General features: G+C 41.9%; 1 protein-coding gene and 1 long non-coding RNA gene across 2 annotated transcripts in view; both read right to left on the bottom strand.

The window, feature by feature from the left end:
- The window catches only part of MAN1A1 (mannosidase alpha class 1A member 1), a 193,202-nt gene that overhangs the window by 91,764 nt on the left and 77,684 nt on the right, over positions 1-23,754 (bottom strand). Inside the window, exons 3-4 of the mRNA XM_074990664.1 lie at positions 18,318-18,433; positions 4,780-4,860 (exon numbers count right to left, since the gene is read on the bottom strand). Of these exons, the coding sequence (XP_074846765.1) occupies positions 4,780-4,860; positions 18,318-18,433 (197 nt within the window). The remainder of the gene's footprint in view (positions 1-4,779; positions 4,861-18,317; positions 18,434-23,754) is intronic.
- LOC142011346 (uncharacterized) lies at positions 1,030-2,347 on the bottom strand. Its single transcript, XR_012645057.1, has 3 exons — positions 2,213-2,347; positions 1,610-1,719; positions 1,030-1,056 (listed from the first exon to the last, which is right to left on the bottom strand). It is a non-coding gene; the product is annotated as an uncharacterized LOC142011346 (long non-coding RNA).

Here is a 23,754-nt window from a genome sequence, read left to right as displayed (position 1 = left end):
GCTGCCCCGCATGCCTTGCTGACAATAGAGCAGCAATTTTGGACTTGTGCGACCAATGCACACTGGTGAGATCACGTCATTTTGGAGTCCTAGGACGACCAGCAGTGGGTGCAGAACTTTCACAAGTGCAAGCCCACTTTTATGGAATTTTGTGATGTGCTTGCGCCCTCCTGGAGACACAGCGACACAAGAATGAGGGTGGCTTTAATGGTTCCGAATTGAGAAGCAATTGCTCTGTGGAAGTTTGAAGTACCTGACAGTTAGCAGTCAGTCTGGGGTGGGCAGATTTACAGTGGAGTCTGTGGTGACACAGGTGGCCCATGCAATCGTCTGTCTTACTGAAAAGAATGCTTTTATTTGGTGGGAGGGGGTTAAGTTGCAGGAAGTAGAATGGACGTGGAGGGACTTGTGCTTTCAGCCCTCTACTTGCCCCTGCCCACACTGTTCCATCTGCCCCAAGTCCTCTGTGGACTTTACTTTAGCCGTGGGCAGCTGTACTATTAGCCCTCTCCACCCCTGTCCAGTTCCCCATAATGATTTGTGCACCCTACCACTCGTGCATGCCAAAAAAACCACAACAAGCTCAAAAGAATAAGTTTACTGGGGGGGAGCAGTTTACATGGCAGAGGAAAAAAGCATTGTCAAAGGTGCTGGAATAGTCTTTTGCACTATCCCTGGGGGCTAGAGCTGCAGGCTGTCCTTGCCCTCCCTCCCTGTGTTAGCGAACCATGACGAGGAGGGGTGGGCGACCTGTCTTCAAGGGACTTCACGTAACAGTGAGCAGAGCTTTCAGTGTTGCCTTGGGACTCCCTCTGCAGCTGCAGCATGGAGCACAGGATTTCAATTTGGTCGCTCACTGCCTTTCCGAGCTTTGCTGCTTGCTCTTGCTGGACCTCAAGCATTTTCTGCTGCCACTCAGCTGTAGTCTGCTGCCACGAGCTGCGTCCCTTGTCGTCTTACTGGTTTCTGCCTCAGACCACCCCATGTGCTGCAGGATCAGATGCTGCTTGCACCTTTTTCGCCTCTTAATCCTGTCGCCTGCGCTGAGGATGGCAGCTGGAAAGTGATGGTCAAAACCAAGACACAATTCACAAAAAGCACTTCCTCGTGGAATGAACAGGTTTCCGTCTCTCCTACCAGGGGAAGTTTCTTTTTGCAAGGTCGTTTCAGGCTTATTAAGGACAGCATTCAAGGTGTGGATTGCACAAGCCACCATTTACCATCTTTTACCCAGAACATTTCGTTGTGAACATAGTAAGCTACTGCCTGCTTTTTGGGGGAAGGTGGAGGGCTGCAAACCAGCCTGGTGTCCTGGGCCAGGCAAAAAAACAACAACTTTTTTTGGCCATTCCTGGAGCAATCCTCTGCAATGAGCAAGAAACACAGAGCCTGGCAGCCATGTGGCGAGAGGGGATGGTGGGGAAGGATTCCATCCCAGCTGCATGAACGGCTTGGTGTGCGGGGATTCTTAAAGTAAAAAAACACTGAGTGGGAGGGAAGGGGAGGAGATTTGCCTGCCATCTTCTGGGGCAGGGGGAAAGTGTTTTCAGCACTCACTGGACTAGCCCTCATCAGGGAAAAAAGGCCATGTAAAGGAGAATAAACCCACCTGTGCTGCACATGCTGGTTGGCGGTAGGAGGGTCCGCAGAGCCTGGCAGCTGCATGGTGAGGGGAAAGTTTGATTCCAACCACATGGATGGCTGGGCAGGGAGGGATCCCTGTAAAGGAAAAATAAATGCTGGGAGGAAAGGGACACGAGAGGGCAGAAGGCCCAGAGAGTCTGCAACTGGCATGGGGTGAGGGGATAGGAAACAGAGCTTCTTTAGGTTGCCAGAGCAGACATCAGCCTCCTAAAACCAACAAAATCAATAAAGAACAGCTGCTCATCTTGTGTGACCAGAAGCCTGGAAAATCTGCAAAAATGCTGTGTGGAGCCATGATACCAGATCACTACCTGGTTGCCTGGTGTGGCAAGGTGTGCTACTCCAGAAGCTGCAATACATCAGGCCTGCCCAAAAACTTTGAGCAAAAAAATACCAAGAGTGCCTGGATGAGGCCTTTGAGGAGATCTCCAAAAAGGAGAAGTGCTCCATCTCCAGATATATTAACACACTGTTTGAGGGGCACAGATCCATAGAAAACCTGTATCCCTACCTGCACCTATACCTGCCTACAATCCTCTTCTAGCATTTAGGAAAAAAAAATACTCACAAGAACAGCTTGGTCCCAGGACTGGTGTAGAGGGGATCTGTTCCAGCTCTAGGGTGAAGAGATCCGGACTGTCAGGAAGAACTTCCTCGGGCCTCTGCTTGTTGCCCCCTTCCTCCCAGATCACCCTGGACTCCAGACCAGGGCCTTCACAAATGTTCTAATTAAGACCAGGCTCTGTGGTGGGGTCATCCCCCCCTCACCTCCAAGCATGTGCAGATGTTCATGATAGTGGAAGGTCTTTGGAGATGACCTGGACCACTGGTTGGCTTCCTGGTCTCCGTGACAGGCCTGCCAGATGTCTTTCACCTTCATCTGATATTGCATAGAGTCCCATGTGTAACCCTCCGGGGGTCATCTCACAGGACAGGCGTTCATAAATTATCGCATTTCTCTTGGGCCACCTTAGGTCTCCTTGCCACTGATTTGTCTCCCCAAACTGCAGGAAGATCCTGAATCTCTTGATGGGTCCATACGGGAGCTCTCTTGTGAGCCTGAGAACTACTAGGCAGATCACTATACTGAGTGCTCATGAGTGCAGGAGAGGGCTACTGATGCAACTGCTACCAATGCGGTGTGATGCGACAGGTAAAGGAATTTTTTCATTGTGTGCACCCTTTATATTTGCACACCTGGGTGCTGATGAATTCACATTTTAAATTAAATTTAAAATGTCATGTTCTTCCTGCACAACTGGATGGAGAGCAGTGGAAAAGGAGCAGTCATACATGGAGGGTAATCATGTAGCTTTGGGGGATACACAAAGGATATTCCTGGAAGCTAATAAATTTGATTTAAATGCATGGCACTGTCACAGCGGCCTTTATTCAAAATTTTAAATTCGAACTTGACCCTATGCCCACCTGATTCCAACGATATTATATCAGTATTAGTGCTAGTCTTCCCTAAATCGAGCTAAATGGTATTGACAGTGAAGACAGTGACATTTTAATATTGAGTTAACTGCCTTAAATTCAAATTCATCTTGTAATGTAGACGCAGCCTAAATTATCCATTAAATGGTGATACAGTATATATAAGCTTTGAGGGGTAAAGAAAGTATACTGAACATATAGGCCTTTTCTCCTTCCAGTTAGTATACATGTATATAATTTTGAGAGGCATATAACAAATTAAAACAGAATAAAGTATCCATAAATAGTATGTGCTTATGTATAATCTCACAAGATCATTCATTTTCATTGTGCATGTTTATATGTTGGTTTATAATGGACCCAATACCTGGCAGATCAAATATTTCTTGGAAGTGAATTACTAGTTGAGTTCATCACCCTTACTTCCTCTAGTTGGTCATTAACTGCTAAAAAAGGCTGTCCACATCCAATACTACTGCTTAATTAAATTTTAATAGGTTAAATTTAGAAAAACTTTGTAAACAGCAGCGGTTTTAGTGGAAGGAGTTATTGGTGAAGCTCAAGTATTAATCAGACAAAACAAATATTTTTATTTCTAAAGATGCATTAGCTACGCTCATTTCTGGGTCACTAGGTCACTGTACAATGATGGCCGATTTCCTTCAAGTGTCGGACGAAGCATTTCAGTTAAAACGTACAATATATACTAAACATAGAAAAGCTGGTTTGTCCCAACTTCTGAATTTCCTATCAGTAATAACCTCATTTGGAGCAACTCATATGTGCGAGTATAAACTACTTCAGAGACCCTGAACAGGCAAGTTCAAACATAGTACCTTTAGAATTTTAGTTGTAAAGCCAATGCCTTCTGCATAACTGCTAGCATGAAGTGCATCACGAGGAATACTTGCTTGCTGAAGAAGAAATTACTAGTGGCAGCTTTTAAAGGTTTCTGGAATAGTTGCCAGCACTAGAAATTGTTTTTAGGAAAACAACTGTCTCTGTGGTTCCAGAGGCCTCCAGACTAACAACAAGAAAGAAGATGGATGGACACCACTGACTGACAGAGATTAAAGTTCAATCTCTGCACAGCACAAACTTTACAGAGATCATTGTTCTCCTCTTGCAGAGGGCCAGATGGATTACCAAAGGGAGCCTGCTCTCCCAATGTCATAGCAAATCACTTAAGATCCACTGAGCAGTGGTATTATGGGTCTCTTTTGGGGTCTGTAAACCACTTATTCTCCACTCCCCCTCCAACCAATCTCCAGTCATACCTTGGGTAAATAATTAGCCCTGTCACAGTTGTAAATTGTTTGGAGTGGGTGACAACACGTTCCAAACCCGCCTGTGAGAAGCATGTCACCCAAACGCACCTCCAGCAGTATCAGCAAATTTCACAGCTCTGTAGTTGAGTGCAACACTTGTCAGTATTCATTGATTACAATTTTAGAATTGAGACACTTTTCCCACTCATTCCACTAACACAAAACAATAACCCAGAGAGGGGAAAAAAGCAAGAGTCCTCAGCCAGACTTTCCCATTGGACACAGTCATCATTTTCAAGCATCATGGCAACAATAGGAGAGACGCCTTTTAAATTTAACAATGAGAATGGAAAGGGAAAGGATATATTCTAACATTCCAATAAACTGGATGACTGGAGTTTTAGATTGACAATGCAGATAATCTTACCTCTTCTCCAGAAAGATAATAGGCTGAAAGAAGTCCACCAACAAAACGGATGTTCACTTCAAAAACCGAAATTTCTGCATTCTAGGGAAATAAATATATACATAAAGTTATAGCTTGTGCTTCAGTTTTCTAAATAAAAAACATAGTGTTCGTTTTCTAAGGAAATAATGGTGTGTTACTTCATGCTATATACAGTATATATCCAGCAGCCTTGGCACTGGAAGGTTGCCAGATATTCATATATTCTGGATAATAGAGACGTATACCTAGCAATGTAAAACACTAAAGAAAGACAAGATTAGATATTAAGAAAAAAAAACCAAAAACATATGCAGAGTATTTTATTTACCAACAGTAGTGCTGTACACTGTAAACTTATACTGTATTTATTTGTATTGACTTTCACTATACTGTACTTACAGAAAATGTAAATATGGTTAGGTATATGCTAGCTGCAGAAGATCAAATCTGGACCACCTTGAGATCAGCAAGGGTTCAGGAATGTTGGAGGAAGGAGTGCTCTTGTCGACATTTTCCAGGGGGACAGGGACCAGTTTTGAGGGCTGCAAACATCCATTTTAGGTACCTCTTCTCCCCATGCAATTGTGTCCAGAGCTTTCCACATCTCTGTATGTATGTATTTTTCTCCTACAAATGATTCAGTATCTGTGCATAGAATATGCTGCCAGACCAAAAGCATTTTTGTTGGATTTCCCCTTGACAAATGTTTCCTCCCTTAATCTACAAGATTGTGCTGTTTTTATTCCTATTTTATAATGATTACATCCACTATGGGCAGTTTCTCTTTTAAACAATCTTTCACATTTCTATGTTAGTTGTTTCTTGGACGCTGTTGGTGCAGTGTACTTTTACCAATGAATGTTACATAAAAGTTTTCATGGAACAAACTTGCTTTAATGGGGGGGCGGGGGGGGGAGAAAAATCAGTGAATTCATGTCTGCTCTTCTGAAATGTATAACCACTGACATAATTTTATAATTGCATTTCAATGAGAGATATACAATTTCTGAATACCAAAATATCTTAACTTGATTCCTCTCAACATATTCTGCTCAAATGCTGCATTTTGCAGAGCTGAACTTAGCTGACAGTTCAGTTAAAATATCAGAGTAGTTAGCTCATTAATACGAATAGTTGTCATTCACTTAGCACAAGGACTGCTTAAGATTACAGTGACTTTGTATCAGTCTCAGTGGGGAATCCACATGTCTATCTTCACAAAACAAGAAAGCAAAAACCAGCCCTATAGCATTTTAGAGACTAACAATTTATTAGGTAATCAGCTTTCACAGGACACACACAGTTCTTCAGCTCATTAACTTATAAATTATATTAGTCTTTAAAGTGTTACATGATTCTTTTTTTTGGTGGGAGGAGTGGCTTTTTTTGGTAGAAGATGAACAAACTGAACTTTGGAACAAGGCAAAGACTAATAGGGGAAGGATGGCTGTCAATTGCTAGATTGGTTAAAAACTACTATGAAGTTGGTGAGTTTCCCAATTCGCAACAACCATATTTTTGTACTGTGCTACTGTACAAAGAATTGGTTGCAGAATAAATAGGCTATGCTAAATAAACAGCTGCAGCTTCTGGAAGATATACAAGTTCAAGACACTGTATAAACAACATAGGATTAAAATCATGACACAGGAGAATAAAAGATGAAATGCTTCATAATACAGACTGGGTTTAAGAGTTTATTTTAGAGGCTGTTCCAAATTGGTTATGTGAAAGAATGGCCAAAATTCACCTAAAGTCCAGTAACTTGGATGTGGCTCATCATCCATCTATTCCCAAGAATTGCCCATCTTCCGGATATGAAAAACTACTTTCCACTGTATCCCTCCCTTTGCTCATTCTTATGTTTTAAAATTAGGCTATACAGAGGAAGAGAGTGGATTATGCAGTTATGGCTTCACACGCCAGTGATTTGGTCAGATGTTGGATTTTTAAAAAAAGACTTAAGGATGGTGATCGGTCCTGCTGTCAGCATAGGGGATTGGACTCAATGACCTCTTAAGGTCCCTTCCAGTTCTAAGAGATAAGTATATGATGAGTTTGACAAGGGAAGCACTGAGTGAGCCTGCAAGGAGGCCAGCACTTAAAAAAAAAAAAAAAAAAAGCGCAAACCATGGGGGTAGACAGGATAATTTTGGGAGCCTGGGGGAGGGAAGTGCTAACACAGGATATGCATAACCATAGACCTGAAGTAGAGATGGCTGCTGTGATATATCTGACACAGGCTCTGATAGATGTTTGGCAGCTTGACCAGGGACTGGATTCAGGCAGAAGATGGGTACTTGGCTTAATGGATGTGAAGTGAATTTCTGCTAAATCACTTGTGTTCCCCATGGGCAGTGCAAATCAAGTGTAAAGGGCCATTTTGCAAAGGTAAATGAGGCCCAGGATTACTCAGTTGGACCTCACACTCAATGGAGCCACAGGGAGCACTTCAAGTCTCAGACCTGAGATTTCCCAACCCCCAATCTTCTGGTCTCGGTCACTCTACCCCACCCCTACATGGTTCCACGCAAGAACCAATTAATGCCTGATATGAGAGCACCAGGGTCAAGAAGTGTCGAACCCCTCCCTGTTTTATAACTAGTGATGTTGCAGCCTGCTATTGAAGACCATTCCATCTGTCCATCAATCATTCACCTACTTGTGCTCGTCACCAAGTGCCTTCAAAAAATTTCTTGCCAACACTTTAAAAAACTTGGCTCATAAGCTACATTGGCAATGTCTCACCATTCCCACAAACCCAACAGAAGTCTACTAGTACTCCAGCAGTTTATAGGTGAATCAGAAAACAGAAGTCTGGATGCTATTTCTAGCTCCACAATTGGTTTGAGACTGATGTTTGTAAGTGCTCTCACCTCCCGGGAGGTGTGCTGCCTCCTGCTTGGTGCCCACAGTTAACACGTTACAAAGGGACTCGTGACAATCATCCAGACCTCTGAGTGCTATCCCATGCTACACAATCACCCATGTGAGCATTAATGACAGTGTGAAGTATAACCCTAAGCAGCAGAAGCAGATTTTATAATGTCACCTGAAAGAACCCCTTATTTCTAACTCTTCCTCCAAGGGGAAAAAAAAAAAAAAAAAAAAGACATTCCAAAAAGAGAGCAGGCTACTGATATACGCCAGCCATAGTAATTTTGATACTACAGTATTTAAAATGTAAAGTCCTACCTATTGATTTTCCTTCCATTATGTTCGCCCTACTCATTTAGCATTTGTTGAAAGGATGCATATAAGGCAAATGCAAAGCTATTTTGTTTGACTATCAGATCCAGTTGCAGATTAAGAGGCATATCAGGAAAAACTTGTAAACAGCATCAAACAATTGTAAGACACACTACCAGAGGGATAGCTCAGTGGTTTGAGCCTTGGCCTGTTAAACCTAAGGTTATGAGTTCAATCCTTAAAGGGGCCATTTAGGGATTGGGAGGGGACTGGACTCAATGACCTCCCAGGGTCTCTTCCAGCTCTGTGAGATGTGTATGAGTTTGCTTACTTTTCCTTTTATTTCATCCCCCAAGAAAAGATGCTCTTTGGTTATGGCTCACCCCTCCCCCTCCTTTGTTTTTGACAGCGCCAAGAGGCTGACTAATTTTTAGTGCTCAGATCATGTGTACTTGTCTTCCTTCCTCTTTCAAACTGCCCAATGATCACTAAAAAGAACACCTGAAAAGTCATTCAATTTATTATACCGTCCTGTGAGAATCCCTGAGGAGAAGCAGGTGAATTTTTACTTGTTTCTTTTCTTAGGAAGAAAACAATCCCATTTAGGGTCAGAGGAAATTGATCCTCAATGTTTCCTGTATAAAACTATGTAAAGCAGTGGCTACATTTCTCTCATTGGCACACATGAAGTTATTTCTCCCAAATTCACTGTGTTATACGAGTCTATTCTATTCCTTACCCTCAACAGCCTGGTGTAGAATGTAGCAGCATGTGCCTTGTTGACTGGCTAAAGAAATCCTGGGAAAAGGCTTTCATTCTAAACAAAAATGTCAATAAAAAGAGTGACACTTTTTTGCTAAACTTGTGTTAAAATGCCATTTTCAGCAGACCTTACTCGCACTGGAAGGACTAGTCTTAATTCCCTCTGGATCTGTTTAATGCTTTGTGAAACAGCATCAAAACACTGTAGAAACTATGCAGATTCAGGAAGACATCATATCTGTTTATTAAATTAATATGTTTTCATTCTTCAGGGCAAAGTGAAATAAATAGAAAGCAAATATGATAAAAAGTAAATTGTCCTGTTCACTCCTTTTCATGAAAGCAAAGCGCATTCCCTTCCCAAACACTCATACAGTTAAAAATATTAGCACCTCCACAAAGTTCCTCTCAGCTACAACTTAACACACAATGGCACATTTCTGACACCGCTGCTACTATCTGCTTACTATCTCTTTACTCTTGTAACCACCCCACCAGGCAGACAAACTTCAGGCCTCTGGAGCTGAGCCTGTCTACAGTTTGAGCTAAAAGCCAGCTGGCTCTCTGCCAAGGTTGTGGAGGAGACTCATTCTCTCTCTGTGTAAGGGCTCTAGGTGTCACTGCAGAGCACAGTGAACTAAACACGCAGCAGATGCATGAGTTACACTAGATGAGAAAGCACCTCGCAGGCCCTTGGCACATTTGCACTGCAGTGATTGTACTCAGAGTAAGGTGGGAGGCTGAGACAGGCCACAGAAAAGCGAATGGAGTGAAACACTGACTGATGGAATCTTGCCACATTTGTCTGTGAAGTGCTTGTTAATTTTAGCATAAAACAAAATCCACAAGCTTTTAGGATCTTTACGTACTAGTCTATTGCCATCACTCCATGTTGCCCTGCTGTTGCCAGATATTGTACAGTGCAGCCCACTGTGCAAAGTAAGAGAATATGAAAGCAAAGTAAGTGAGTGAAGGTCTTCACCATTTGTACTTATATCACAAAGAGTCAGACCATAAAGGACAAAAACAAGTCACCATGTTGAAAAAGCTCTCAAAAATATGTTCTGCAAGGAGATTCTGAATGCGACATAGTGAAATCCTAACAAAAAGCAATAAATTGTAACATCTTTAGTGCTTTACATAGGTACATCAAGTTCCAAGTAATAAAAGAATGAATATATTTTGAAGGTAAGTACAATGTCCATAAAGGTCTTTTTCAACTAAAATAAAAACCATGTATAACACTGCAAGCAAACTCTTTGTAAAAAAGAAGCCAACCAATTTAGCATAAATAGCAGGTAAGTAGGAATATTTTATCAGTTATCTTCACAATATGTCAATCTTTATTTAATGTTAACCATTAACCTGTCAGAAAAGTAGAAAAATAGATGCAATATTTACAATTGTCAGCGTGGCTTCGGTTCTGCTCCCTTATGTATGCATCCTTTGGACTAAATGAGACAGCGTCCTCTCAGAAAATACAATATATATGTAATAGAAGACTATCACAATGAACATACAGAAGACACAAAACGGGTTTATGGTTATACAGGCATTTCCCAGCTTCTGAGATGTTCATTTTGCAGTTTAAAAAAAAAAACCTGTCAATCCCTGAAACTTCAGCTCCAGAGCACAGACAGTTTATTTCCTGAAAACAGTTAAAAGGCCGTTGTCCCAGAGGAGAAGGAACACTGCATACAGGTGCCGGGGATGTCAGTGGTGGGCAGGAAGTCAAGGCCAGCCCAGACCAAGGGCATTTTCCCTCTGACAAACGACTAAGGTTTGTTGTAAACATAGGCAAGAGATCCCAAAAAATGTGCAGGAATCCTTTAAAATGGAAAATATTGGTTAGGGAGCAGTTCTGAAAGGTACCACTGTAGAATGAGCAGAGATTCTTATCTGAATTGTGTAGCAGTGATTTAGGAAGTACAGAACCACTCTCATGTGTTTCACATTAGACTAATATGGATGGGTTCCTGCTAATCTGGATGGAATCTACTGCATTGGTCTATCAAGGTGAGCACCCACATCTTAGGCAAGAAAGTATGAGTTTCAGTTGTAGCATTTGCCATTTAATCATGCACATTAGTGTCCCACCAATTTTCAGTTCCTTAGTCTTTCCTTTAAAAAACTGCACACTCTCTCCCCTAACTTTGGCCTGCCAAAACCACAGATCTCACTCCTCTCTCTGCACCTCTTTGATGAAATATCCTTCATCTTCTTTGCTGACCTCATTCACATGCATCCCACTGTCCTTTCAGATATTGATGGGCTTTTATTAAAGACCAGGGGGAGGGGGGATAATTATTTCAAGAAGTAATTACAACAGCAGATACACCTAGAAGTCGCTCTCATCACCATCTAGGCTTTGTTTTAATATACTGGATCGTCCATCCTCCACCTGCTTGTCTATGTAAATCGGTGGCATCCAACATGTAAACCAAGGCTAGGGCACTTGGGGCTTCTGAGACCATACAATATGGCTCTCAAGGCCCCCTCTGTTAGTGGCACCACTTCCCTAACGGAGCACTGCTTCCCCATATTCCCAAGAATAGCTCTGATCAGTCTGGACTGGCTCAGAGTACCCATCATTGCTGTTCAGCTTCAGTTCTTCCCACTGTCCTCCAGCTGCATTGTAAGGGTAGAGAGAACGGGTCTCGTTGAGAGGTCCCCTGGGAGAAAAGGAGTTTCTCCGACTCTTGCTCAACCTGGCAGAATGCCTAGCAAAGGCTGACTTCTGTGCCTTAAACAGCAGACAGCCCAGGCAATGGGGTTAAAAACCAGAATCAGCAATCAGTTATGGTTCACCAATTCTTTCACAAGGCCCCTGTCTAAGTCAGAGCAGCCACGGAATCATGTAACTGCCAAGATACAGCCAACAGTTCTGCATGTTCTTGACCTCATTCCTCCAACACCATCCCTGGGCAAAAGACTGCGGAATCATAGGAGCCAGTTAAGGACAGTGATCCAAAACCTTACCACAGATTCTTGCAACCTTTCAGGAAAAAGAATCACATATATTGACAACATTTAAAATAATGTTAATTTGAACAGGTGTTCTGATAGTCCAGTAAGTAAACTGTAGCTGGCTTAAAAAAACAAAAAACCAGCTAATTAGTGACAGAGACAGCCGTCAATTAGCCTGGGGCTACATAAAAGACTGGGAGGAAAGGGGAAGAGCAGAAGATGAGTAATAGCTCTTCCTTTCTGAGTGCAGACCCTAGAACCCAAGCTATGTGTGGTGAAAGGGTAACAGGAGCACAACTTGTGAATAAACAGCAGGCGTGGTTGTTGAACTTCAGGCTCTCTGACTCTGTCAACACAGCAGGGGCAGGAGCCAAGAGGGGCCTAAAGCACCCTGTTAGTGTACTTAACATCCAACCATCAAGGTTGCATAACTTTTCTTGGAAGCCTATTCCAGCATTTAACCAACATTACAGTTAGAAAGTTTTTGCTACTGGAAGTCACCCAGGCTGTAGATTATGCCCATCACTTGTTCTACCTACTCTCATAGGTCAGGTTTTCTAAAACTTGTAACACTTGTCTTGATTTCATCTGTACTCTTTCCAATTTGTTCACATTTGTTCTTCCTCAAGTGTGGAGACCAAAACTGGTTATAGTATTCCTGTTACAACCTCACCACTGCCAAAGTGGAATAGTTACCATCCCTCTCTCTTTCACACAACACTCCAATTCTATACCCCAGAATTATTTTAGCTTTTTTTTCCCCCATTTTTGCTGTCGTACCGCTGTTGGCACCTTACAGACTAACAGATTTATCAGAGCATAAGCTCACGTGGGCCACTTCGCCAGATGCAAATGCTCTCAATTTCAATTGTGGATCAATTTGTGATCCACTATAACCCCCAGATCCATTCAATTTCTTCCCCTTCCTGAGCGTAGTACTTAAAGTGTAAAAACACTATTACTGTCACTTTGTTGAATTTGGAGCAACTCTTCCAATTATGAATTCTAATGCTATCCTCCCATGTGCTTGCAATCCTCCCAGTTGGTGTTATCTGCAGATTTTAAATGCACTTTCTCCATGCTGTTATCTAAGTAATTATTGAAAATCACTGGACACAGCACAGACTCCTGTGATACCCCACATTGTGTCCTCCAAGTAGGACAGCAAGCCATTGGTAACTATTCTATGGTTAATTGCCCTCATGGTTCCAACTGCAAATCAGGCTTGAATATTTTTTAGTTTAATCAGATTTTGTCTTCCAGTCCTCCTCCTAAATCTAATGGAAACCTTTGGTACCTCATATTTGCTCCTCAGGACAGTACATAAACACTGTATCTCTACATAAGCCACCTTAAAATCTGTACAATAAAGCTAAACAAACTGAACTCCAAGTCTCTCATCAGAAGGCATTTTCCCCACATTATTTATGCTTCTTTTCTGTACCTTCATCTTTTTAAAACCATGAACATCAGAATGGTACACAATATTCCAATACTTGTCTAACCAATGCTGCATATTTGAGGTACAGTCACCTCCCTACTAGAGGTTTCTTTTTTTGCACATTGGCCTTTTATATCAGAGCATCACCCTGGGAGATAACGTTGAGTTGCCTGTCCACTTTAATCTCAAACTATTTCAGACACTACCTCCTGCACAGACCACAATTCTGCAGGAATGGCCCTCACCTCTTGCTTCTAGATGGAGAGTTTTTCCATTTAGTGACATTAAAATGTTGTTTGAACCAGCCCAGACTAACAAGTGAAATAGATCACACTGATGACCATGTTCTGATTAGTTACCATTCTCGAAGTCTGCGTAATCTGCAAATTGTGAGGTACAGTAGTTTAATTTTACTTTTTCAAAGTTATTTTTGTAGTGCAGACACAGCCTGGAAGTCTAGTGGTCACAGTGTTATTGTGAATGACAGCCTGACATTAACCTTGTTCCAGATTGGTAGGAGCCAGTAACTGCAGTCAAAACATGTTTAGGGCCTCTGAGAAGGGGCATATAATACTGCTCCTCTCATTAACCACTCTGAATGACTGAAAAGAGCTATGCCTCACACAGCCTTCTCCCGTCAGCCTGAGTAATTGAGAAGGATGGATTTGAAGAGGTAGGGAAGGATTTACCAGGGAAAAGGCCCCTTGTTAGAAAGGCTATGACAAAAACAGCTCGCCCACCCCTTTAATTCTAGATCACTCATTAAAACTGCACTAAATAGCTATGGCTACTATAAAAATAAAAGTATCACGGGGCAGCCCTGTTATGCTGTATCTTCAAAAACAACATGAAGTCCTGTGACACCTGATAGACTAATAGATATTTTGGAGCATAAACATTCTTGGGCAAAGACCCACTTCGTCAGATGCATGAGTGAGTCCAGAAGACAGTCTAATTACATAGGACCATGAAAAGGAGGCAGTCCCAGTCAAGAGGAGGGCCAGGATTGACAAGGTCAGTTCAGTCAGGGAGGATATGGCCCATTATCAGTAGCTAATGTGGAAGTGTGAACGTCAAGAGAGAAGAAACTGGTTTTGTAATTGTCCGGCCACTCCCAGTCTCTGTTGACACCTTGGTTGATGGTGCCAAATTTGCAAATCGATTGCAGCTCTGCAGTTTCTCTTTCCAGTCTGTTTTTGAACTTTTGTTGTTGTTGTTGTTGTTGCAGGATGGCTACTTTAAAATCTGTTACTGAGTGTCCAGGGAGACTGAAGTGCTCTCCTACAGGTTTTTGTATGTTACTATTCCTGATATCTGATTTGCGTCCATTTATTCTTTTATATAGAGACTGTCCACTTTGGCCAATGTATATTGCAGTGGGGCATTGCTGGCATATATGGTATATATTGTATTAGTAGATGTGCAGGTGAATGAGACCCTGATGGTGTGGCTGATATGGTTAGGTTCCGTGACGACGTCGCTGGTGTAGATACAGGAGCCGAGTTGGCAGCAAGGTTTGTTGCAGGGATTGGTTCCAGGTTTAGGGTTGCTGTAGTGTGGTGTTGTCTGTAGTTGCTGGCGAGAATTTGTTTAAGGTTGCCAGGCTGTCGTCTGTAGGCGAGGACAGGCCTGCCTCCCAAGGTTTGTGAGAGTGAAGGATCATTGTCCAGAAGGGGTTGTATATCACTGATGATGCGCTGGAGAGGTTTTAGCTGGGGGCTGTATGTGATGTGACAAAATATCAATAGGTGCCACAGGACTTCTTGTTTGTAACAATAAAACTGATTGTGACAGACTGCTGCTTACACTTAAGCAGCTTGCCATATTTTAAATCAAATACCAATAATTATGTAAATAAAACCTTATTCATACTTCAATTACTACAATTAAAAATGACAGGTTTTTCTGTATTACTGAAAGTATTTTACACCTGCAATGTAACTGACACATTGGATATTGTACCGACTTACTAGTCTTACAACACCCGTTTACTCAGAATGGTCCAAACCCCACTGGGCACATTTAGAATGTCGAAGCCATTCATATTTTATTTGCATGTGTTCCTTCCGATAGACTGACTGGAGATTTATTATACCCAAGGATAACTGTACCCTTAGGCTCTCCCCTGACCTTTCAAGAAAATTTTTTTTTTTAATTTCTGTTCATCCTCAAACTAAAATCAAGTGAGACATTTAAAATAAACCAACCTAAGTCTATCTTGGCAAACTACTAAAAATAAAGACATTTTCAGCTTGTAGTTTAACTAGACTTCAGCACAGAGCTCATTGTCAATTTAATTATCACCAAATAAAAAGCATCCCCTACTTTTAAAGGAAGCAGTTTTACTGCAGATTACTATATTACTGAGAAAACTAGAAGATGGTGCTGCTAAAAATGCTAACAGGGCAAGTCATAACAATAACAAAGACATAAACCACAAAACTATACTGAGAAAGTCAGTATTCACGATAGGAGCCAAATCCATAGAGAATTCAATAACTGACCTTCTCAGAAGCCTGAAAGTGTATTTTGTAGAATAAAAATAAACTATACTTGACAAATATCTTTAGTTTTAACCTTGCATTTGTAGCACCACTAATCAATCAAAACCAGCCAAAATAAAACCAACAAACACCCTTATTTTTACAAGATTTTAGAAAGCATAATTTAATTAAGCTGGGTTGCAATATTCTGATTGGGGTCATATAGATACCTAGACAGAAAGATTAAGAGTTTTGCTCAGGGAACCATTTTAAGTGCTATACCTTTCTTCATTTTACCTTTATTTACTTGCTTGCTGAATGTGAAGAAAACAAAACTTGATAGCGTGGAAAGTGAAATAGAGTTCTACAACTAAATTTTTTACACACAGTCCAGGTGTTCAAGTACACGTTTTAAAAACAGGTAGCAGACTGTTTAACAACAAACTTTCAGATTAGTTTCACATAACCTACATCTATATACCCTCCATGGAACACTAAATATTAGTAGATCTTTTGCATGGCTAAAAAAATTACTAAAATGTCAAAAATTTAATACATAAACAAAAATAAGAAATTGCAATAAAATGCTAACTACTGCAGGATGATATAACATTTCAGCGGAGACATACAGACATATGACAAAGAAGGCAGCCTGTCCTTTTTTATACTCATTGTAAATTGATGAGCCTTAAGTAGTATTTGTATCTAACCTACCAAAATACGTTTAGTAACTGAAAAAAGATTTTTGTAATGCCACTAAACTCATAGTTAACTCAGCCACCACTCTTACAAAAAATATCCCTACTGGTCAACAAAGGTTTACAATACTTTTATAGATACCATACTAAAAGGCTACATCTAGATTATGGGGATTTGTCGACAGAAAATTTTGCCGGAAGATATCTTTTGCCAAAATTTTGTCATCTTCTGACAAAATTTCTGTCGACAGATTGTGGACAAACTGCCAAGCAGATCACAAGAGTAATCTCCTCTGTCGACAGAGAGACTAGCCTTCCTGGCCATTCTGTTGGTAAAAAAAGCCAACTGGAAGCACAGCACACAGGGCTGCCCAGTGCCTGGAAGTCCTGTCTGTCGACAGGGGAGCCCCCTGAAACATTCAGACCAGCTTTCTGGTGACAGATCTCTGTCGACACAATCATTGTTTGATGTGGGGAGTGGGGTACAGCAGTTGACAAAAGGAACTGTGTTCTGTTGACTTACTGTTTTGCCAAAAACAAAACAAAAAAAACAAAACAAAACAAAAAACCTCCAGTGCAGACAGAGTGGCTTCAAGTGATATAGAAAAACTGAACTCCAAGAAGTGGGATAGACTCCATGAGAGATGCTAGCTTGCAGCAGCTGAGCTGTGGCATTTCTATGAAGATGTGTCCTTAAATTCTAGTTTGTTCAGTTTCACAACCTTGTCTTATTATCTATAGAAGTGCCGAATGTACACTGTAAGTATCAGTGCTGGTTACTGCAAAGACAGGTAACGTTATTGTAGATCATCTTGTGTCCTGTACAGAAAGACTAAAATTTTCAAATTTGGGCATCTAAAGTTAGCACCCAAGTGACAGCGGAATATTTTCAAAGATTCCCAGTAGCCCTAATTCCTACGACAGTATAGTTAGTATGACTGATAAGCAATCAGCCCTTTGATTAAAAAAAGAAAAATGTCTACACTTACCCCTTCAGGATCCATCTTGGAGAGTCTGATTTTATGCATCTACTAACGACACACAAAATTGATCTCTCTGGGGTGCACAGTCAACTCTCTGTACTCCTCCTCTCATAAGGAGTGAGGGAGGTTGACAGAAGAAATGCTCCCATTAGCCTCCCTCAGTGAGGGCAGACCTTGCAGTCAACTGCAGATATGCAATTCTAGCTATGGCAATTGCACAGCTAGAATTGATGTATCTGCTGTGGACTGTAAGGTCTAGTATAGACCACACCTTTATTTTAGGAATCACTTTTAAGTACCATTTTGGCTTAAAACTGTATTTTTAGTCAACTAAAAAGTTCTGTTTGAATGTACTTGATTTTTTCCCCCATATCAGTGACGAAGCTTTGAACAGTATGTTACATATTCATTTTTCCAAATACTGACATGTTACAATAAATCACTCAGGCAAGTGAAGTAAGTTCAGAGTATAAATGGGAGTTTGCCTCAGCAGCTACTGATGCATCATGGTTGGCGGGGGCGGGGGGTGGAAATGCGAGGGCCTAAAATAGTGTAGGAATAAGTCCTCCACTACCTGTTCTGGGGCAGTAGAACTCCTCCACAGATCCACATTAACACAGAGCAAAAAAAGCATTTCCAGGGAGCTAGCTCTGGGGGGAAATTAAATGCTCACACTAGCAAGAGAATCTCCCTGCACAAAAGCAGTGAGAGCAAAATGTTTCCTTTGCCCTTCATTTGGCTAGTTCTCTCCTAATACATGCCCACTCAAATACCTCACCCCTCAAGATTGTGGCACTAACTTGCCATTTGCTCACCACTCTCTTCATTCTGATGATAGGTTACGTCTTTGTCTCCTATGTTGTGTTGTCTGTTTAAAGTGTCTCATGTGGTGGTGGCTATTTATTAGCCGTTTTGAACTGTGCCAAATGCCATACAGCCATGTTTGCAAATGAACATTAGGCACTAAAAATAATAAAATAATCCCAATACTCACCACATTGAAATCTAAGTTTTTTTCTACCCATTCCTTGGCTTCCTTGAATTCATCTTTCATCTCCATGATATACAGTGTATCCAAGGCATCTACTATTGTTGCTCCTTGAATGTTACCTGAAAATACATGGAAATAATTATATAGTCTCTACTGGCAATTTAAAAAAAATGGTTAAAAATCATCTCACATATGAACAGGACAACTACTTTCTAGTCAGTTAATTTTGATTCCCATGCTGGAGCAAAAACACTGGATGTACGAGCATATTTATGTTTCATTGACTTTTCTACCAGAGGGCAGGAGGATTGGTGTTTTAGATCTTGGATTGCAAGGATTGATTTTCAAGTGGTAAAGATCATGTCAGCAAATGTCAATTTCCTTGTATATGGAGAAGCTGATGAACATTTCCACAGATTGCAGAAAGTGGCAAAATAAGAAACATACTGCTTGAGAGCTTAGAGTGGTTTAAGGATATTTGCTTTTCACACTTTTACATGTGGTGCTGACAATATTTTACTTTAAGTTACAAAAATAATTTTGCGTATCAGTGTCTAATGTTATTTAAATTGTCTGACTTCTCCCCCATGCTTTCCTTCCACTATGAAATATTAAATTTAATAAAAATCTTAAAAATGCTTATGAACATGTATTCTCCATTGTCATTATACAAAATTACATTCTGCCAGGTCTACTTATATTTCACACACTAAAATTTCAGTCCAATGTAACTGATAACATCCCTTCAAGAAGTAACAAAAAAGCTTTAATATATTTTTACCTTTAAAAGGTCAACAAAACCGCACAACTAAGTTGTACTACAAATGTAATACCAATTAATGAAATGTGGTTAAAATTTCAGAGTCCTTTTTGAGGTATCATTCAATCAGTGGCTTTGTCTTGCATATTCACTGCATAATACCAAAAAAACATCCACCGAAAGGATCTTGTGAATGAAGTGTTTCAATGCATTACATTTCACAACAATTAAGGAATACTACTGTCATATGGGTGTGTGACAGAACATGGAATAGACCCTTGAACTCATTTTCAAATCATGCACTGTAATCAAAAGAACATCCTTTCTCCATGTGAATATTGTTTATATTCTACGTGGCCCTTCCTGGATCTCAAGTAACCTCACCTACTATTGTTGTTATTACTACTATTATTTGTATATTACCACTAGGTGCCCTACTCCTGGACCAGGCCAATTGTACACTGTACAAATGGAACACAGACTGGCCCCTGTCCCACAGGGCTATCAATCTAAATAGATCAGACAACAGATGGACATGTACAGTTACCTTCCAATTCAATTCCAGAACAGGTAGCATAGGCTGAACCTCTGAAATCTAGGGCTCTCTGGTTTGGCATCATCCATTGTTCTGCCAGACCACAGCTGTTGCTGGACCAGAGAGTCCCTGCAGCTGGGAGTGAGGGCCAGGCTGAAGTCTAGTGGCCAGGAGCTCTGGACAGCAGCAGGGAAGACTGGCAGGAACTGGGAAGCTGGTGGCAGACAGAACTGAAGCCAGGGTTGAGCTGGAGGAGATGAGAAAACTGGCAGCAGCTGGGGAGCTGCAGCCAGGGCCAGGCCAGCCAGGGTCAGGAAGCCAGTGGCGGCTGGGGAGCCACAGCCAAAAGGTCCTGGCCAGGGCTGGGAAGCCACAGACAGGCCAGTGGTAGGAGGGCCAGTGGCTAGGAGTCCTGCTGGACCTGGAACAGAGGCTCAGTGGCCAGGGCTGGTAGTTAAGAGAAGGATGATGACCTGGAGGGAAGGCCAAGTGGGAGCAGGGACTGCAGGACAGCAGGGGAGCATTGACCTCTCCTGGTCCGTCAAAATCCCTGGTTTGGGACTGCTCAGGTCACAAGGGTGCTGGACCAGGGAGATCCAACCTGTAGATATTATTTTTAGATCTAGTTCTTGTGACTCATGAAGGCTGCACTTTTCCTTCTCGATTCTGTGGATTTACAGAAGTCAGTTTGCCACAGCTTTCGATTTGAAAAAGTGTCTATGCTGTGTTGTGAAACACCACATCACTAGTGTTTAAAAATCTGCCACTGACTTTCTCCTGTAGATCCATGAACCAAATTACACTGGTGTGGAGCAGGTGAGGAAGACTCTTAGTTTTAGGCCGTCTCAAGCTTCCAGCAAATTGGGGATACAGTACTGAATAAATGTGGTGACAGCGACAGTCCACAGACTGAGGATACTACAATGGCACGGCTGGTGACAGGCTAGCCAGCCCACAGTTTCACGTGCAAAACATCTGTTCACAGGGGTATGGGGAAAATTATCAAGATACTATGAAAGCAGTGATATGGCAACCGAGCAATGTATAAACACATGGATCAACAGAAGGCCCAACCTAAGAAGAAAAACCCTTTTTTTTTTTTAATTTGCATATGAAAAATTAAGACTTGCAGTATCACTGATCCAACTGCCAAGTCCAGAGTACATAAATACTGTTCTTCAGCAAGATTTTATGATGGGCAGGAATTTTGGCAGGAGCCCAGTACCCATAAAGCAAAAATTACAAGGTCAGGGCTGCTATCACAGCAGGCTTGTCACACAAGCACACAGTTCAGGGAGAACTAATGTACTACTGCTGTTATGGAACTTCTGTTTTTAGAGTTCTCTGCTTTTAAAATGATTAATTCAATAAAAGCAGAGATAGAGCAGGACTTTGTGATAAGCATAAACACACACAAGACCAAATCAGAGATGCTAAAGAACATGAAAATGGCCATACTGGGTAAGCCCAAGGGCCATCTAGCCCAGCATCCTGTCTTCTGACAGCAACCAACGTCAGGAGCCCCAAAGGGAATGAACAGAGCTGGTAATCATCCAGTGATCCATCCCATTTGTCCATTCCCAACTTTTGATAAACAGAGGCTAGCGACACTTACCCTGCCTATCCTGGCCAATAGCCATTGATGGACCTATCCTTTCATGAGCCTACCTAGTTCTTTTTTGTACCTGTTATTGTTGGCCTTCACAAAACCCTCTGGTAAGGAGTTCTACAGGTTGACTCTGCATTGTCTTCCTTTTGTTTTAAACCTGCTGCCTATTAAAAGGCTCAGTGACAAAAGTACTTCTAGAATAGAACAGTACTGGCAACTATTAAAATACTTACAGAAAGCAAGCAAAAAAAACCCCAGAATTAGCAAGCATTTCCAAGTGGAGGCACAGAATGTAAAAAAAGTTTTAACAGATTGAAAAAGCCCTAACTTTATAAAGGCTAGTGACTATCTTTGTGTTCTGTGTTGGTAAAGTGCCCGTTGCAAAGAGAGACTTCTCCAGGATTAAGAGCGGATAGCCGTGTTAGTTTGTATCTTCGAGAACAATATTAGATTCTGACAATGGGCCACATACCTCCCCCGTGTGATCTGACTTGTTTTCTCCTCTTTTGATACATACTACTGATAGCCAGCCCTTTCCACTGTGAGGGAATAGACCTTGTCAGCTCTGTCCCTCCCTTTTACTGGGACCCCACTCTTTAAAAATCCCTCTGAACACCCACTTCCGCCACTCATGCATCTGATGAAGTGGATCTTTGCCCACGAAAGCTTATGCTCCAAAAATATCAGCTAGTCTATAAGGTGCCACAGGACTTCTTGTTGGTCCAGGATCATGAATCTTAGCTCTTAGGATACTAAAAGTAATAGTAAAAGCAGCTTTTTATATTCTAACCCTCTAGTTATACTGCTAACATTCTTAAAATGTTACCTTGATTATGTGCTTGTTCTTATCCCAAAGAATTTTAGTCAATACAGTAAACCCACAAGATACACTCATTTGATATGCGCATCTCTCACATTAGCATGATTTGAAGGCCCCCCTGCTCCCGCAAGCTCCAGTCAGAGGCAGCCGCCTCAGGGGCGAAGCAGGGAGGAAATCCGCCTGTCAAAATGGAATCTTCCCGAGTGCCATGGCTGGTGGCGGGGTCAGGGGATCCTCCTGTTACAAGGCTGCTGGTTAGGGGAGCTAGCGCAGCCACAGTTGGCAGCTGCCACCACACAGGAGAGTGGAGAGGAGATTCCCCTGCCAAAGGGGAACACATCTTCCCCCTGAGTGGGCTGGGGGGCAGGTATCAGAAGGGTCAGGGGAGCCTGACTCCAACCCCTACCAGCAGTGGCACTCTGGGGAAGAGCTGGCTGTGCCAGCTCTGCTCCCTTCTGATGGGGGATCTCCTCCCCGCTAGCCTGTGCGGTGGCTTTGCTCCACCAGCCAGCAGCCTTTTAATGGGGGGATACTGGTTAACAAGGGGCCTCTCCAAGTCCCCCATTCCCCTCCATGACAGCACTGAGGGCACCCCAGGCCAGGTATGATCCTCCTTCACAGGGGGATAGCCTCCCCCGCACCAACCTGGTGGCTGCAGCTGCTGCAGCTAAGCTGGCTGTCAGCCAGCCAATCTGTTAACACAGGGATCCCCCCACCTCCCCATTGGCAGCACCCCAGGGCAGAGCAGGCTGAGCAAAGGGCTCTGTCAGCTCTCTCCCCTCTTAACAGGAGAATCACTTGCTCCCAGCTGTGGCAACGGCTGCTGGTGCTGAGCTGGTGGCCCATCCCCTCCACTTGCATGAATTTCGAGCTACACCTGGTTTTCCAGGAATGTTAACTCTTACACAAATCAAGGGCCTACTATACTAAGCACACCTGATGAGTAGTCAGATTTACTCACTTCTATGTTTGTTTTCAATTTATTTTAGTTTACGTGTGTGATCCACTTGTGTTTTTCGTGTAGCAGAACCTTGATGTAATAATTAACTTTTGGTAATAGGTTTGCCTGTAAATTTATCTAGCTGAGTCAACAAGAGGTAAATGAACTTTAGAAATATGTTTAGTTGCCAGCATAACTTTACCACTGTCACACTGTTTTAAAATGTTTTAGCAGCATAGAAAATAAATCAGCAATGTGGGTTTGTACTACAACTACAAAGAAGTACCATTTTTCTGTTCTGAATGGCAGCACTAATTGCTGTTTGGGTTGCCAGTTTTACAATTTAGAGCTTCCAGGTATTCTGCTTATTTGTTAAACAGATAAACAATTTAACTCATTGTACAGAAAAGACACGGCCGCTGGTTTTTTTGCTTTTGTTTATTTTTGGTATAAGCCTTGTTTAAAGGACATGCTACCATTAAGTAAGTTGAAATATTTTTCGAGCTCTCTGCATTTGTCAGAACTGTGCATTTACCTCTTACACTGTGACCTTGATTGACAACTGCTTATCTACTCCACTTCACTCTAATGGTCTCTTGCAACATTATGTCTACATCTTAGAAGCTCCACCCTTTTAGTCAACTGTGACACACTACCCTTCCCTGGAAAAAACAATAACTGTTCTTTCACAAATAGAAGTTGGACCAAGAAAAAATATTACTTGACATGTACCTTGCCTCTCCAATATTCCAAAACTAGGATTGCTACAAGACATC

The sequence above is a fragment of the Carettochelys insculpta genome, chromosome 3 (assembly GCF_033958435.1).
Source record: "Carettochelys insculpta isolate YL-2023 chromosome 3, ASM3395843v1, whole genome shotgun sequence".
NCBI classification, from domain to species: domain Eukaryota; kingdom Metazoa; phylum Chordata; order Testudines; family Carettochelyidae; genus Carettochelys; species Carettochelys insculpta.
Note: the sequence above shows the minus strand (reverse complement) of the source record. Positions and strands in the feature narration are given on the sequence as shown.